Source organism: Mustela nigripes, chromosome 13 (assembly GCF_022355385.1).
Source record: "Mustela nigripes isolate SB6536 chromosome 13, MUSNIG.SB6536, whole genome shotgun sequence".
Taxonomy (NCBI): domain Eukaryota; kingdom Metazoa; phylum Chordata; class Mammalia; order Carnivora; family Mustelidae; genus Mustela; species Mustela nigripes.
This window is the reverse complement of record NC_081569.1, coordinates 124860897-124879769: the sequence shown is the minus strand read 5'-3', so window position 1 is coordinate 124879769 and position 18873 is coordinate 124860897. Positions and strand designations below refer to the sequence as shown.

The 18873-nt window shown below is 39.0% G+C and overlaps 1 protein-coding gene across 1 annotated transcript in view; it reads left to right on the top strand.

Moving 5' to 3' along the window:
* Positions 1–18873, top strand: part of TSHR (thyroid stimulating hormone receptor) — a 162498-nt gene that overhangs the window by 121126 nt on the left and 22499 nt on the right. Inside the window, exons 6-9 of the mRNA XM_059371324.1 lie at positions 776–850; positions 2270–2347; positions 4884–4952; positions 14381–14458. Coding sequence (XP_059227307.1) covers positions 776–850; positions 2270–2347; positions 4884–4952; positions 14381–14458 — 300 coding nt within the window. The remainder of the gene's footprint in view (positions 1–775; positions 851–2269; positions 2348–4883; positions 4953–14380; positions 14459–18873) is intronic.

The window sequence follows — 18873 nt, the reverse complement described above, 5'->3', positions numbered from 1 at the left end:
CTTTCAAAAAAAAAAAAAAAAACCCCAAAACAAAACAAAACAAAACAAAAAACCCTTCCATTCCACTATCTATGTTCTAGAAGCTACAACAAATGTTAAATTAACCAGGAACCTGAAAGTGGATGTATTCGTGCTGTCCGATGTATATCTTTTAGTCTTGACATTTTGCCCTGATGACACAAACTCTGGAAAGTGAAGACAATTGTCTTTGATTGATTTCATCCCTCTTCTGGACATACTTTCTAAATGGCACTGCTGCCATCCTACGCCCAGGTGACTGCCAGGGGAAAATAATTCTTGGCAAAACAATGAACACAATATAATGAGAAGGTTGAAAGAAGAAGCCTGGTTTGGAGTTGGGTATTATGTATTATATTGCCTTTCTGTCCCACCTTCCCCCTTTTCTACTGCCCCCCCATAATGCCCTCCAATTAAAACAGGGAAATACCACACACACGCATGCACACATGGAAAGAGACCTGAGTTCCTATTTATAAGGAGCCTACTTGGTTGAAACAGTCTTCATATTCTTATAAACAGAAAAAAATGTATTGACCCTGGTGGATTGAATTAGATTCTTATACCTTGAAGGAGCAACATCTCCTCCAAGGGTTAGAACTTAGCCAGGTCACTCAGATATTTAATGAAGGAGTTAGGATTTGACTCGAGTCTGACTTCAGAACCCATGCTTTCAACGAGTACATTAATCTACTTCCTATGTGTTGGTTTTCTTACCTTATTTCTGTTCCCTCTTCTTCCTTTTCATGCACTGTAGTGGCATTTTCAACACTGGACTTGGAGTATTCCCTGACCTGACCAAAGTTTATTCCACTGATGTATTCTTTATACTGTAAGTATGTGTGCAATGTTTACCCGTATTTTGTCACTGTCAAGAAGTAGGGTGCAATCATAGGGGTTGGTTGAAACCTAGTGAAGCAATTGTCTCAAGGGGAAGCAGTGATCGGCTGTGACAAATGTGCTGGCGGATGAAGTTAGGCAGAAACTGAGAAACAACCACTGGGTTTAGTAATAGGGGACTTTGGTGATTCCGACGAGTGCAGTTCCAATGGAGCTCTAGGGTGAACTCCGGTTGGAGTTGGCTCCAGAAAGAATCAGAAGGAAAGACTTAGAGAAAGTGACTATTACAAACTCTTTTGAGAAGTCTTACTGTTAAAAAGGAGCGGAAACATATCTCAGTAGTTGGAGCACACTGGGACAGGAGAAAAGGTTTATTTTTGTTGTTTCTTGTTGTTTGATGGGACCAATTATGGCATGTTTGTTTGCTGATGAGAGTGATCAAATAGAAAGAAAATTTGACGATAATGATGATACTTTATCTTCCATATAATTTTAATAGCTTTTCAGACACATGTATTCATATATTTGCTACTCTTGACCTCCTTATAATGTGTAAATGGAAGCTATAAATTTTTTCCATTCTATAAATGAAGAAACAGAGGAACAGAAAACCTAAGTGATTTTGTCTGAGCAGAGTCCCAAGGAGCAGAAACCAGTGGTGTTCAAACTACTTCCTGTGGCTTCTGACTGGTGACCATGTGCCCTTCTCCAAAACCTGTGACACAGTCACATGTCTTACCTCATTGTATAGAAGTAAACAGACTTATGCAGCGTTAGAGGGTGAGTCTCCACCACAGAGTCAGCAAAAGGTGGAGTGGTCGGATCTGAACTCTCAGGATTTTGCCAGAAAAAAAAAAAAAAAAAAAATTGACCACGCTTTTTTGCTGCTGAAGAGCACAGTTCAAAAATAGTCAGTCTTCTAGCAACTAGACTGGCACAGAAAGTTCTTCAGGAGCATCCGCCAGGCAGTAGTTTGCAAGTATAGGACACTTCAGTAATACTCATAAAAAGAAATCCACTGATCTCATTGTACCAGCCCTTTTTAGAGGTTTCAGACACTTAGAAAACTCTAGTTGCTATGGGTCAAGTATTTGTCACAGATTTACTGAAGTCTCTAAGGTGCCTGCTCCCGTTATAAATGAGGATTTAGTCAGGGCTTCAGCCCACCCCCAAAGCTCACTTGCTTACGCACGTCTGGAAGGCTGTGAGTGTGCGTCCCGCTCTCCACGCCTCACTGAACCTCTGAGCCACCCGCAGCTAAGAGGAGTCAACGAAACCTAAAAATAAACAATATTAAACTAAATTGCATCAGGTTATTTATTTGGGTGCATAGGGTGGAGCAAAAGCCCAGTCCCTGGAGAAAGCACTTTTTTTTTTTTTCACCAAGTGTCTTTTTGTCCCTCTTTTGCAGTGAAATCACAGACAACCCTTACATGACTTCCATCCCTGCCAATGCTTTCCAGGGGCTCTGCAATGAAACCCTGACACTGTGAGTATTGCCACTTCCACTCCTGCCAACAACCAAAATGTTATTTGGACCATTGCCATATTTTCACTCCAAGAAACATATTATAGGACATGCTCTATGATCTCCTAAATGTTTCAGAGTTAAATAAGAGGATTGCCTTATGGTATGTTAGTCCAATCGATGACAAAATGGTTTAAGTAACAAGACAAGTATTCCCTTATAGAAATGGTCAGCACACTTGATCTAGAGATGACCATTGGGTCTTACAGAACACATGGTCTTTGCGGCAACGGCTTACCTCTGCCATTATAAGCAAAAGGCAGCCATACACAATACGTAAATTAGTAAGCCTGTCTTTCAAATCAAATTTAATTTACAAAAACAAGTAGTAGACCAGAATTGAACTGAAGGCCTTGTAATATTATTGTATTCTAATATCCCTATTATATACAGGAAGAACCTGGGGTTAGAGTGGTGACTTTTCCAAGATCACTGAGTTAGAAAAAGGTGCAACTAAGAGCTTCTCATGCTCTTTGCACTCACACTCAACTCGTTATCACAACTGTTAAGAAGGTCCAACAAAACCCTATTGAATAGAAAACAGTGTTGTTATACATCATTATTTTTCAGAGTTTGGATGGGTTCTGCTCTTTAGATGTTCCAAAGGCGAGGTTTATTAGAGAAATTCATAAAGTATTCTAATAAAGAAATCTAGTAGAGGTATAAAAGATAAGTTAATTCTCCAAACTTGTAGAAAACTCCCCTCTCTCATCCAATTAGCCACGAACTAGAGTTGTCCAAAGGATCTCTTCTCTCTAGCTTCAGTACCACTGCCCAAGCTCAGGCGTCCTGGCTTTTTTGCCTGGATTGTCATCCAGTTCCCTTTCTCTGGTCACACTACAGTCCAGGTAGTTTTTGTGAGATACAAACTTGATTGGATTATTCCCCAGTAAAATTGACACAAGCATCCCCACAACTCTTACAAGAAGCTGCTTCCAATGCATTCTGTCTATCCATCTAAAGCCCTGTGAAACTGCCTCAGCCTCTGAGTCTCTAGCCACAGTGAAGCATTTCATCCTTCTCCTTGAAACATGGCGATAGGTCTTTGGACAAGATGAGAGACTCTTCTTGGCCATCATTTTCATTTGACAACACAGCAAAAATCTGGAGCCTTAGCCTGCTCAGTCCCAAGCCTCCAGGCCTTTTGCCTCCTCTATGAAGGTTTCCGTTGCGCAACTGAACCACTCATTGCATCTAAACTCATTTCTCAGTTTCTCTACCTTCACCGTTTGGCCTTTTTTTCTAAAGACCCCATGCCTCCGGCAGCCTTCTCAAGTGAAAGCAGCTCCTTGTCCCAAGGAGCCCGGGCACAGTAGGCATTTAATAAACATCTGAATGAGGGAATTCTGTGCTTCCTGAAATCAAGAGTGGGGGATGGCATGGGTTGCCCATTATCTTTTTGGGTAATCATTTTTACATTCCTGCAAAAGTCCTTGCTTCTTCGAAGCTCATGCTCAAAATACCGCATGAGAGGGTGTGTGTCCAGCGGTGAATTTATGTGCATATTCCTGGCAGGATAGAGTTTCAATTGAAGTTTGCAATCCTTTCTTTTTTCTTCCTTCATTATTTTCCCTTTCTAAGGCCTATTTGTCTATTAAGAGTTTCATTTAATCTCTGAAATGTAATGCTAACAAAGAATATTTTCATTGTCTAGGACTCTTAACAAAGTTTCAGAAAATAGAAATCCCAAATGATAATTCTCACATCTACATAAAAGAACTCTAATTCAGGGGCTGGGTGGCTGGGTGGCTCCGTGGGTTAATGCTTCTGCCTTCAGCTCAGGTCATGATCTCAGGGTCCTGGGATCGAGCCCCACATTAGGGCTCAGCAGGAAGCCTGCTTCCTTCTCTCTCTCTCTCTCTCTCTCACTCTCTCTGCCTGCCTCTCTGCCTACTTGTGATCTCTGTCAAATAAATAAATTAATTAAAAAAAGAAAGAAAGAAACTGAAGTTAGGGGCACCTGAGTGGCTCAGTCAATTAAGTGTCTGCCTTTGGCTCAGGTTGGGATCTCAAGGTCCTGGGATTGAGCCCGATGTTGGGCTTTCAGCTCAGCAGGAAGCCTGCTCCTCTTTCTCCCTCTGTCTGCCACTCTGCCTCCTTGTGCTCTCTCTGTCAAATAAATAAATAAACCATTTGAAAGAAAGAAAAAAAAAACCTGAAATTATCCTTCATTATTGACATTGGGTTAAGTATTAAGTATTACCCCAAACTCTTCTTTTTTGAGTATAGGTAGTAGAATATTTTTTTTTTATTCTTAATGGTGGCAAATCTTTGCTTCTCAAAATGAATTGCTTCTGAGAAATAGTTTGAAGTTACTAGGAGCTGTCTGGTAAAAGAGGATTCAAAGTTGGAAATATTCTATGTTCCAAGCAATACATACTGTGAAGTTTTCTTGTGGGACCTGAGAACCTTCATGCACATTTCTGACACTGCAGAAATGAAACCCAACCATCACCTCTTATGAGCCACTGATTTCTCCTCTCTCTTTTGATTGTAGGAAATTATACAACAATGGATTTACTTCAATCCAAGGACATGCTTTCAATGGGACAAAGCTGGATGCTGTGTAAGTCGAGGGTGGCCATGGACACCACTATCTTCCTCCATAATCCCAACCCCATCCAGTGGGGGAACATCCAATGGGTCAGAATCCTGTTAGAGATAGGTTCTACCAGAGCATTCCTCAACCCCAGAAGGAGTATGACCAAAATTTGGGAATGATGTTAAGGAACTTGGCAAGAGCCAGCTTTAGCAAATACTTACAGTGACTCCCATTCTAAATCACAAACCTTTTATCCTTGATAAAATGGAGAACCATGGTATCACCTTCAATTTCCTTGTAGGAGTCTGTTGTGTGTGTGTGTAAATGTTAATGAAGTACACTATATATGTACATGAAGTAAAGCGTGTCTTTAAGTCTGAAGCTGTTCAGAAAGTAAGGTTTTTATTTTTATTTTTTTCTGATATGTTTTCAGAAAGATTTACTCTATATTTGATTCACTCACTTTTGCCTACCCACCCCCAAATAAATAAATCCTAGAATAGGATATTGGCAAAAAGATAGTCACTTACATGGGGTTCTGCCTTTGTTGTATTTTCCTGCCAGATCTTTGTGGCCACCAGTATCTACAACAGGACATACTTTGGGTCTAAGAGCTTGTGGACTGGTTCAGCCATACTAATTTGTGTTTTAACCTAATATCTAGTAAGTGAAAAAATACATTTAGTAGAGTATGTTTCCCACACTGTGGTGGACTAGTTAATTTGTAGGACCTTCCTACAAAACAACTATGACATCCATTTTTTAAAAATTACATTTATATCATAGCTCCAAGAGAGAAAAATAAACTAACAAACCAGGAGCTGAAACCAAAGTGGTGGGTGCTTCCAGAAGGCTGATTTGCTAGGGGCAGGTGCCAACATCAGTGATGCCAGGAGACAAGGCTTTAGTGCAGTCTGAAGAAATGAAAGTGATACAAACCTGAGACTCCTAGGTTAAGCCAGGCAACCTGGATGAGAGCTGGAGTAGAACCAGCCTAGTAGTACATTCTGATTCCTGGCAGAAATAAATGCATACCTCTGCAGAGAGAAAAATACCAATACAGGCCCCACCTTTTTTAAAGATCTCGATCAATCAAATATGCGCTCACTTTCAAAAACCACACATAGGAGAAGAAAAACCCACCATGGTTAAGAGTCAGCTAGAAGAACACACAACACATTTTTGTGTTTGTCTTGTAACACATCACTGAGTATTTTCTCTAACAATTATATTTTTTCCAATTCTAGAGTTTCTCTTTGCTTTTTCAAAAAAGTTGCATGCTCATTTTTGACAGTCTTATTGCTTACTCCCTTTTGTGACTCCATCTTTTTTTTCCCCTGTAAACTTTCCACACATGGTTATTTTATATTCCAGAGTGGTCATCACAAAATCTGAGGGCCTATGGTTCTAGATCTGTTGTACAGTGCTTCTCAAACTTTATTGAACATATAAGCCACCTGGGATCCTATTAAAGTACAGAATCTGGTTAAGTAGATCTGAAGTGGCCCCAGGATTCTGCATTTCTAACAGGCTCCCAGGTGATGATAATGCTACTGACCATTGGACCACACTTAAGCTGGGTGAGCTGAATGACCTGCACAGCCATATGCAGGGGCCTTGAAAGCAAACAAACATAACACATGTAGATGACATGGTCTTATTCTAATTCGGGAGTTAAGTAGTGGGTTCTGGTATGATTCCCTTTTTAAAGAATAAATGCAAATAAGTTTTGAAATCATACCTTGGCATGGCTTTCTGAGTTCTGTTTGAAGTGGAGTCTCAATCTTTGCCAAGCTTTTGGATTTCCTCATAGTCTTTATCAAATAGAGATCAGAGTACCTTTCTCTGAATTGTCACATTCTGGTTATTAGTCATTTTTTTAAATGCACAATTATAGGGAAATCTGCAAAGTCTCAATAGAGTGATGACATGAATCTTTACACATCAATTTTGTTTACAGTAGGAAAGACCTAACTTCCATATTAACTTTATCATACAAACCTCACATAATCCTTTGTCCATTTTTCAACATTTTTTTGAACACTACAATGAGCCAGGTACTGTGCTATTCACCGGTGATACAAAGACGAAGAGGAGAAGTATGCTCCCTGCCTTCCCTGAGCTTGCATCCTAGTGGTGTCAACTTGAGGGCAGCAATATTAAGGGTGAAGGTACATTAGGGAGAAATTAACCAAATCCAAAATATGCAATCTTCAACGAGGGAGATCAGAGCTGGTAATAAGGCTCCTGAATTCAGTTGTGTCCAGCTGACTCTTTTCTGAACCAAAACTCCCTTTCCGGAATGCTGGATGAGATAAAGAACCAGAAACTGACCTTAGATATATGGTCATTTATTAGTAAAAATTTTATTTTTCACAAGCAAAAGATGTTAAAGCCCATGATGAGGAGGTAAGCTTTAAATGATTTGCTTCTTTATCCTGCTATACATTGTCGTTGGAAGGTTTCACCCTCAATCACTCTCAGTTGTCGTTTTTTAAGGACAGCAATATGGGGTATATAATTCAGCATTTGAGGTCTACACAGAATAGTTCTCAATATTATCTGAAAATTGAAATCACCTGGAGAGATTTGAAAGCACTGATGTCTAGGTTTACCACCAGATATTCTGCTGTTAATGGTTTGGTTGTAGGCAGGGCACAGGGATTAAAAAATCTCCATAGGTGCAGCCAACATAAAGCAAAAGTCAAACCAGGAATTGCACTATTAGGTATTTATCTAAAGAACACAAACATAGTGTTTCAAAGGGGCGCTTGCACCCAATGTTTATAGCAGCGATGTCCACCATAGCCAAAATAGGAAAGAGTTCAGATGTTCATCAGCAGATGAATGGATAAAGAAGATGTGTGTGTGTGTGTGTGTGTGTGTGTGTGAGAGAGAGAGAGAGAGAGAGAGAGAGATGGAATATTACTTAGCCATCAAAGAGAATAAAATCTCACCATTTGGAGCAACATGGATGGATGAAGCAAGAGGGTATTACGCTAAGTGAAATAAGTCAGTCAGAGAAAGACAAACACTATATGATTTCACTTATATGTGAAATTTAAGAAACAAAACAGATGACCATAGGGAAAGGGAAACTAAACTAAATTAAGATAAAAATTGAGAGGGAGGCAAACCATCAGAGATGCTGAACGCTAGGAAACAAACTGAGAGTTGCCGGAGGGGAGGTGGGTGGGGGATGGGGTAACTGGGTGATGGGCATTAAGGAGGGCACTTGATGTCATGAGCCCTGGGTGTGACATGCAACTGATGCATCACTATATTCTACCTCTGAAACTAATAAAAACAAAACGCAAACAAAATAAAAAGTCAAGAACCACTGCTGTGGAGTATGTTATCATTCTTCTTGTCCAATAGTCACATTTTGCATATAAAGGGAATGAAGCCCAGAGTAAACACATGGCCTTTTTTTTTTTTTTTTTTTTTAAACCATGGCTTTTTAAATTTGATAGAACTAGCTTGTGGCCAAGCCAAACCCAGGACCTAGATGCCCTGTTTCGAGACTCTTTACTGTGCCCTCCTGGGATTCTTTATTGCTGACTTAGCAGCCACCACCAAGACTTGGACATCCAAGTCCTCTGGCTACTGCTGCTTATTACTTAAACCAGGAGAATGGGATAAGAACACTTCAATGCTTATGTGAGAAGATTCTCTCTACCTTCTGACCGTCTTTCTCCTCTGACCATATCATGGGCTCTGTGAGAGGTTTGACAGATGACAGAGAATTATTCTTTTGGAGCAATGGATTTTAATTCATTGTTTCCCTGAATTACAGCCTTTCGTAGTCCCTGTAATGATCCCTTGGAACATAGAAAAGAAATTAATGTGCCATATTCACTATACTTTCTTGGCATTTTTATGCAAAATATTAATGTTTTTGGAAGGATTTAACAGATGTGGGAAAGATTTAAGTGAGAACCATTTGTTTCTTGACTTTTAGAAGTCTAGATCAGAGATCAGCAAGCATTTTTGGAAAGGGCCAGATGAACATTTTGGGTTTTGTGGGCCATATCACCTCAGTTGCAGCTACTCAGCTCTGCCATTATAATGTGGCAGCAGCCACAGACAATGTGTAAACAAATAAGCATGACTATGTTCCAATAAAACTTTATTTACAGAAACAGGTGGCAGGCAAGATTTGACCAGATGGTCATAGTTCATGGACTGCTTTTCTTGAAGGGGTATTCAGTGAGGAGGACCACTGTGTGATGAAATATGTAGTCTATTTCTCCCAATTCCTAGTAGAGTTCAAAGGCAATTATGGGATAAAGATAAATGCCCGGAAAAATATTTTAGGGTTTGAAATTTCAGATCCAATCATAATAGAAAACAAGAACTTTTTTTTCCAATTAGTATTTTGAATCCAAACTTGAAACTCTGTCCTATAATAATGTTCTATCATTCTACCCTAAGTTTTTAAAGCCTAGTTGATGGAAACTTATTTTTTCTTAGCGTTAAGCACTTCAGGAAAAAGTATTGTGTAAATCCAAGGTAAAAACAAATGATGATGGTGCTAGGAGGTTTGAGACTACAGGAATATCAAGGCTGAGTAGCAGGTGCAGAAAACAGAGGTCAAGTTTCAAAAGTGATAACGAAATAGTATTTACTTTGTGATTTTAACATAGGGCTGATGCCTGTGGTCTCAATGCTAATTGTGATCTTAAACTAATGTGAACACATCAATATCCTATAATGATTCTATTTGCACACAAAAATTACACATAACATGTTAACAACTTGATAAATTCTCCAGAATTATGTCCAAATATCTGTAGGTTCTAATTTAAACATTGTGTCATCCTCCAAAACAGCAACAATTCCCCATCATCCATCTCCTGTCAATTTACTGAAATTAGCAGATTTAACCTCATTTAGACATTATTTTAAGTAACTGAAGCCAAGTTGGACAAATTCCAGATGAGAACAAGCACTGATGCCTCAGCAGCAGTTGGGTAATTAAAGTTTGTGAACATTATGGCAGATGTGTAAACACACATGGTCCTGTGATTTCATATGGAACCAAGCACACTGTCATCACTCAGATGTGAAATTAATAATAATACAAGCATCTCTTGCTCGGCAGAAGTTGAACGGCTCCCAGTCATAAGCAAAGTCACACATTCATTCCTTGGAACCTCTTTTCCATCCTCTCTTTCCACACAATCTGGCATGGGGATGTGTTGCTTGTCTCAGAATATCTGATTGCCTGTATTGTATTTTCTATTGTCAAACACTAGTAACTAGCTACCATCTGACAGTAAACATTTGGGCAGGGAAAAAAAAATACCATTTTGATCTCCTAAGAACATACCAAAACCTTAATTATTATGAGCAGAGAAGTCAACACAATTCGTGTGCTATTACCATCACACATTAGCTGATTAGAAGCAAAACACCATAGCTTGGAGCACTGGGACAAGATGACGATAGAGAAGATTATGGGATGAAGCAGGCTATTACTTCTCATGGAGTCTTTAAACAGTTTGTCGAATATGCTCCAACACTGGCTTTTACCTCTGTTGAAACCTTGAGCATTTTCTCATCTGTTACTGTTTACAGACAGGTCTCCTGATTTACGCTACCAAAAGGATTTCCATGGAGCAATGAGGGCTAGGCAGGGGTTCCCTTTAACCCCTCCAAATAACCAATGCTATGAGGGGGAAACCTGTTTCCTTACAGAAGTGTTCCCATGAGTCTCACAATGTAAACAGGTGCTAGCCCAGGTTTACCCTAATGGGCCTATGGAAATGCAAGCTGAAATTCCTCCTTGGAGCTGAAATTTATCCCAAAACTCCCCAGAGAGCACAGCTCAGCAGCAACCACAATTTTCCTTGCCATAGTGTCATATTCCTCCCTCTGACAAAGCTCACTTCCTCACCTAAATATAATAGAGAGGGTGCCTCTAGCTGGGAGTTAGTTACCCAGCAGCTGGACTTCCATTTATTCATCCAGCAAGTTTTAATGAATGGCTGCTATATACCAAGAATGAGTCCAATGAAGAAAGATGTGAGCTACAATATTGTCTCTCTCATACTAAGTTCATCAACTGGATATTCTTCCCCAACTCAGTTCTGACCATCTTCATTTTCCTGACCACATTGCTCTTTCTTCACTGTGAGATACACAGCATGAACATTACAAAGCCACTGAAGACACATATACCAGTGTCTATATTATTTTTAAAGGAAATCTAGTTCTTTTCTCATAAGCCCTTTACTGTGTGTATATTTAGAAATCCTGGCTTTCTTGAAGTCTTTCCTTTCAACTCTGACTCCAAAGCTTTATACTGCATATTAAGTTCATTCATGTCTACCATGTCCTTGCAAAAATATAGTTTAAATGATTACCCCACCCCTATAAAATAATGATTGTCTGGAGTAGCTTACCCATAGATCCTACCAAGATCTGTGATTGATTTACCCAAGTTGGTTTACAGAATGTGGATTCTAGAGGAATCAGCCTAAGTCATGGAGAAGAAATCAGTAGACCGACATTTCCAGGTAACATTATATGATAAATGGGGATGATGGAAGCACTTTATTCTTGGGTATTAAGGGTTTTGTAGATATATGGCCCCATCCCATCCTCTTAGCTTCAAATAGAAAGTAGAATCAGCACGCTGAACCCAAGGTAAAAAGCTTCATGGAATTATCACATTATCTGTGATAATAAGCAAGTCCTCCAAACTGCTACACATGGAGTGACAGTCTCATTTTTGAGCACCTAATTATCTCTAAGAGATAAAGTACCCAACAACCCTGCTGGTTTTAGAGAACAGAGCCTCCCCCAAGATCAGGTTCATCTCCGTTCAAGCTGGCTGCACCCTCTCTCCATCCTCTTTTTTCCCCCTGGACTCTGGCTGGCTTTCTCAGTTTGAAATCTTCTGCAGTGTTTCTGGTAAACTGCAATGCTTATCAACCATTCTCCCAATCCTTGGGGACATATTGAATAACAGATGAAAACACTACAGACTTGGACAAGCAATTATTTAGTTTTACAATAATTTCTAATGATTAGAGCAAGCCGATTTTTACTTGCAGCAGTCTGAGATGAAGAGGGAAAACTGAGATGAGCTCACCCATCCCCACTTGATTTTCAGCTGTCTGGGAACAGAATGTGATCTTCAAGCTGCATGGTCCAAAGAACACAAGAAGAGATGCAAGCCAGTGCCGCACATATGCTCAGCTTATTGTCTTTTTACAAAATCCTGCTGTTCAAGATCTTCTTTCCTATAGTTTTTCCAAGTTGGTTCTTGACCGCTCTAGCTGTCACTGACCAAAGGAATTCCATGGACACTGTGTGTTGAGGGACAGTCAAACAATGACAGCCTTACATGATAGTCATTCAATCTGAAGGCATAGATGAGCTCCTGCAACATCTTAGTTGGGTCTTGGTATATATATATATGGGATTAATGGAACCACACCATTTCAGACTTATTAATGTCCTAGAGGCTTAATGTCCCACTCTTGCCTGAAAAAGCCATGTCTGGGCCATACCATGTGGCATTTGTAATCAGCTGCCTTGTCACGGCCATCAAGAGACTCAATGGTCCACCATATTGTATGTTGAGCCTTCTCTTCTCTCATTCTCTATTCCCTTTTCCTTAAAGCAATCTCATGTGACACCCACCTCACTATTTTGGAAGAGAGGTGCACGAATTTTTTTTTATTCATTTACATATTCATTCTCTGTAATCTTATCTGTGTAACCTGCACACCCCTACCACTTCCCAAATAGGATTTTCAGAGAAAATATAGGCCATCCCATCACATTTGAATTGTTCATATAAACAACAAATTACTCTTTAGTATAAGAATGTTTCAAAAATTACATGGGGAATACTAATGCTAAAAATTATTCATTCGGGGGCATCTGGGTGGCTCAGTCATTTAAGCATCTGCCTTCAGCTCAGGTTATGATCCCAGGATCCTGGGATTGAGTCCCACATCAGGCTCCCAGCTTGTCAGAAAGACTACTTCTCCCTCTTCCTCTGCCTGCTGCTCTGCCTACTTGTACTCTCTATCTATCAAATAAATAAATAAAATCTTTAAAAAGTTATTCATTGTTTTTCTGGGCATCTTGTATTTTTATTTTCTTAATCTGGCAACCCTACCCCCCAAGAAAAGATCTGAGTCTCTGACAATCTTCATTACAGATACTGAATTTTACAAATTGAAGGTCTGTAGCAACCCTGCATAAAGCAGCTGTCTGGGAGCCATTTTCCCAACAACATTTGCTCACTTCTTGTCCGTGTGTCATACTTTGGTAATTCTCACAACATTGCAAACTCTTTCATTATTATTACTTTTAAATTCCTGCAATCTCATGATAACACTTGAACAGATGAGGAGTGGCTTCTTATGGGTGAGCAGTGGTTTCTTGAGATGGACTCTATACCTGGAGAAGATGCTCTGAAGATTGTTAAAATGAGAACAAAGGATTTAGAATATGACATAAATTTAGTTGATAAACCAAAGGGAGGGTTTGAGAGGACCGGCCCCAACTTTGAAAGCTCTGTGGGTAAAATACTATTAAACAGCATCACATGCTACAGAGAAATTGTTCTGAAGAGCCAATCAATACAGTAAACTTCACTGCTGTCTTATTTTAAGAAATTGCCACATACACCCTGACCTTCAGCAGCCACCACCCTGATCAGTCAGCAGCTGTCAACACTGAGGCAAGATCCTCCACCAGCAAAAATATTATGACTCGCTGTAAACTCAGATGATGGTTAGCATTTTTTAGCAATAAAGCGTTCTTAAATTAAGGTACGAACATTGGTTTTTTAGACATAAAGCTATTGTATGCTTAAAAGACTGAAATATAGTGTAACATAACTTTTATATGCACTGGGAAACCAAAAAATTTATCTGACTCACCTAATTGTGGTGGTCGAGAACCAAATCTACAGTATCTCTGAGGTATGCCTGCAAATAGGGAACTAGACAACTTTTATAAAATCTAGATATGCAAACTATATCCTAAACATGCTCACTTCCAAAGACATGTTGCCATAATTAATATGTATAAACCTTGCACAACTAAAACCTAGAATGTTTTGAGTGCTTAAGCTAGAAGAAGGTAAGGTGTTTTCTAGATTCTTAGAAACCAGTTAATAGGGGCACCTGGGGGTTCAGTATGTTAAGCATCTGACTCCTGATTTCAGCTCAGTTTCTAATCTCAGGGTCATGGGATCGAGACACGCATCAGGCTTTGTGTTTGGTGGGGAGTCTGCTTGCGAGTCTCTCTCCTCTCCCTCCCACTCTGTCCCTCCTTGCCCTCTCTCTCTCTTTCTCTCAAATAAATAAATAAATCCTTTTTTTTTTAAGCAGTTAATAGCCATGGAGATCATGCTCACATTCCATTTTGGCATTTATATTAATTTGCTTAACCTCACCTAACTCTCTCTCCCACTCTCCCTCTAGTTACCTGAACAAGAATAAATACTTGACAGCTATTGACAAGGATGCATTTGGAGGAGTGTACAGTGGACCAACCTTGCTGTAAGTAAGACAAAAGAATGTCAGCCTTTGTTTTATGTTATTTGGAATGTAGGGGGTCATTAAGAGGAGCAGCTGATGTTCGTGGTAGGGAATGTTGATGTCTTGGCTAAAGACTTGTCTAAAGGCTTAGCTTCTCCTGTACAGGCTACTGCTTGGAAGAAGGTCCTTGTTCTTTGAGACTCAGAAGATCTCCTACTCTACCAAGCCATCCTGACGCCTATCAGGAAGTCACCCCAGTGTGGACATTCATGGTGTCCACTCTTGTGGAAAAAAAACAGATATTTTTGAGCAGCTGCTATTTGCAGAATTCTGAGACACAGGATCTACAAATGGGTGGAAGACAATCTATGCAGGGAAAAGTGTGTACGAATGTGGATCGCACAATGCCTGGCATGAAGAAGGAAGACTATGAACAGTTTGATTCCTATCCGGTAAAACTTGCCATCACTGGAAACGATGGGACATAATTAGTTTTAAGCAGCATGAAAAGATATTTACTCATGCATTTCTATGATTTGCATCCCCCCAGCTTATAGGTAACCAAGTTCTGTAAATTCTGCCTCTCTCAAGTTTATCAGTGCCATCTTGCCCATCCCCTGGTTTTACCTTTGTTTAGAATATCACCATTGACCATAATAAACACTGAATCATGTTTTGAATGAGTGGGGGGAAAAATCTCACCATTGAGCATTTATCTGGCCAAGTCCTTGCCAAAGCAGAGCACAGCACCCCAGGAGACATACAAGATAATCCATTAGAGGCAAGAAGAAATATTACAGGTTCTTTTATACTTAAGCTTTTAAAAATAGGAACAAATTAAGTTTTGCTACTATTTTATACACAGATGACTGTGGTCCCTCAGGTGTCAGGTAGGAAATGGAGGCATCCCAAGGGAACAGGGGGTGATCACAGTTCAAAGACTTAACATTTGCGACTCTTTCTGTTTCAACAATTGTACCTCCCTTTCAGATTGAATGCCCCTAGTTCAGTGAATTCATGGCCTTATTTTCTTAACAGATAGACTCCATATGAGAGGGCAGAGTGACCCTGAAAATCTACTGCACCACATGGGGTTCTTTGTTAACTCAGGGCAAAGTACTTAAAAGCATTATGCATTTTTCTTTCCATAATAACACAAGTGGGAAAAAAAAAGGTGTTGACCTTTTCTCCGATTGTTTTTTAACCTCGAAGATACTTTTAAAGACAACTTTAACTGTTCCTTCAAGATAAATGTGATATTTCACTAATGAATGTTGTATTTCTGAAGAAATTTTTGCTTTGGAAAGGGCCTTTAAAAACAGGTATTTAATGAGGATGGCGAATGTCACTTAGGAAAATTACATCTTGTTAAAAACAGAAACTGAATTTTACCCTGTTGAAAAAATATTTCGAATTAATAACTACAGGTGTATAAAATATGAAAATGAAACACCTTCAGGTTAGTATACAAGGACAACTGATTGACATCTGAGAATATGAATTTCAGTAAAAACATGCATTTAATTCCTGAATTGGATTGAGAGATGAGAATCTTAACTTAATAAGTACAGCCAAGCCTGCCTGATTCCATGTGGAACCATCTATCTTTGTGCGGCAACTTTTTTATTGACAGCCATTTAAACCAAAGCCAAAATAAACTAAACCAGAAGTGGACCTCTGGAATAACTATATCAGAAAGAGTTAAACAGCAGTTTCCAAAATTAGTGAAGTATATTTAATTACACTGCTTTCACTTTAGTGAAATTTTTAAAAAATAGTGTTTATTTTTATCTTATGCTTTTGAAATGTATGTTTAGTGTTTTTTATAATGTGTATAACATGTATTACAGTAATATGTGTGTAAAGCTCATAGATGTACATATGTTAAAGGCACATACTCAAACATTTTTTACTTGTGACTATGTGACATAGAAAGAATTTAAAGACCAATGATGAAGACCACAACCACTCAAATTGGAGATCGGCTAAAAGGTAAATGGCTGGCCCCAGAATTTACGTCTAAATACAGCTTCCTTTATGGAGAAAATCTTCCCATGAGAGCAAAGTTGCTCTAACTAAACAGTATGCTTTAGGAAGTAGTTGGCTTGCATATTACTATAAGCTTCTTATGTTTCTCAAGGACTCATAAGTCTAAGTTAGCCAATGGGCACCATGCTTTGAGAAGCACTAGTCTAGATGGCAAGCGCCCCATATCTCCCTTTGTCTTCTATGTTGTTCCCTCTCAATTCCATCCTCCCCAAACCTCTATGTGTTAAAGTACAAATAGGATATTAACATGCAGTGTTGGTCTCCCATAGCCCTTGGGATAAAGACCATGGTGTGGTATGCAAGACTCTGTTATAATCTTAAGCTTTGTCTCTCACACCACTATATACCCCTGACCAATGATCCATCCATATTAGCTCCTCTAATGCTCCAACCTACATATGTGGTTATGTTAAACTCTTGTTTTTCATACTGCTTGGAAAATCCTATCACAATCTTATCTGTCTGATGAACACGTACTACCATTAGACATTGAAGACTTCTCTCTGAAGTCATTCTTGACCCTTCTTCTCCTTAGGTAAAGATAAACATTTCTTCTTCTATACTCCAGTACCTCTATGTATGCATCTCAAAGCACCAGTAATAAGTTTCTGTCTCTCTCTCCAGGAGCTCCTACAGGACATGACTGTGTCTATTTCATTTCTACAGTTCTACTTGATTTTACAATGCCTGAAACACAGTACTAGCTTAATAAATGTTTGCAAAATTAATATGGTATACAGTAAGTGTTTGAATCGTACTTCTGTAAATGCTATAGCGTTTAAATAGCAGTCACATGATGAGGCACCTGTGACACATCCAAGCAGTGATATCTACAGATGTGACAGTAACAAGAGCCATTAGGGTTGGAGATGTATTTAAGATGCTTTGGAATGTAGGTGGTAATGGGAGATATGAGTATAGAGAAAATCTCAATAAATTGAGAGAATGGAGAAGCACCTGGATGGTTCAGATGGTTAAGTGACTGCCTTCAGCTCAGGTCATTATCCAGGATCCTGGGATCAACCTCGTATGGGGCTCCCTGCTGGGTAGGGAGCATGCTTCTCCCCCTCCTTCAACTGCTCCCCCTGCTTATGCTCTCTCACTCTCTCTGTCAAATATATAAATAAAATTGTTTAAAAAAATTGATAGAACGGAGACTTCTGATAACCCTCCCCACCAAAGTAATTTTCCCTGATCCTTCCTTAAACAACATTAAAATGGGAGTACTTAATGAAAAAAGAACATAAATTAAAAAGCATAAATTCTCAGTGATAGAGTGGAAGAGTGACATGAATAAGTGGTCTTGAAAATCCAAGAGAGAACTGCATGCTAACCATGCTGATTCAAAATCACTAAATCTAGGAAATATTTCATCAGTTAAATCTTAAGTATTCTGCAGGTGGGGGTATAGGTGACATTGAATTTGGAAGTCTTTAAAAACCACCTGTTCCCCTAGATCACCTCTCCCACACTGCACAGGTGACCAACTACTTTTTATTAACCCCAGAAGAAAACTAGAATTTACTTTCTGTTAAAATGCCATCACCGTAGTTGAAGGATAATAGGCACAGCTGAGGGTGGAAGTGAATTACTGTCTGCAAACAGGATAATGTGAAAGTTCACATACTAAAATGTAAGACCAACTAGTTTCTTATCCACTCAACTCACAGAATATTGTCATCAAAGTTAATACTTTCCAGATAGGAGATTAAAGTTCTGGGGAGGCTGACAACCCCAAGGAAAGAAAAAAATCTACAAAAATGTTCATTGATATTTTCCTAAAGACACTGAAGTAAAACCCTTCAGACAACAAACAAAAACACACAGAGCTCTCCATAAGCCTCCCCTCCCCCATAAACATGAACATGCATCCAAGGATCCCCAAACCTTAGGGGAAAGCTGTTGACATGAAAAACTAGAACAGAGAAGGGAAATTTAAAGGAATAGAAATAAAGCAAGAAACAGAAAACTTTATTAAAAAATTATAACAAATATCCTCAGAGAGATAGTTTTTTTTCATCTATAACTTAACTTCTTATAGAGTAATATTCTGAAAACAAGGAACGGCTGGCTTTTGACTTCTAGAATAAAACATAGGAAAAACTTTCTTAACATAGGCTTAGTGATGATTTTTTAGATATGACACCAAAAGCATAAGCAACAAAACCAAAAATAATCTAGTGGGACTACATTAAATCAAAAGTCTTCTGCACAGCAAAGGAAATACTCAACAAAATGAAAAGGCAACGTAAAGAATAGGAAAAAATATTTGCAAATCTTATGTCTGATAAGAGGTTAATACCCAAAATATATAAGGAGCTCTGACAAATCAATTTTTTGAAAAACCCAAATAATCTAATTGAAAAATGGGCAAAGAACATGAACAG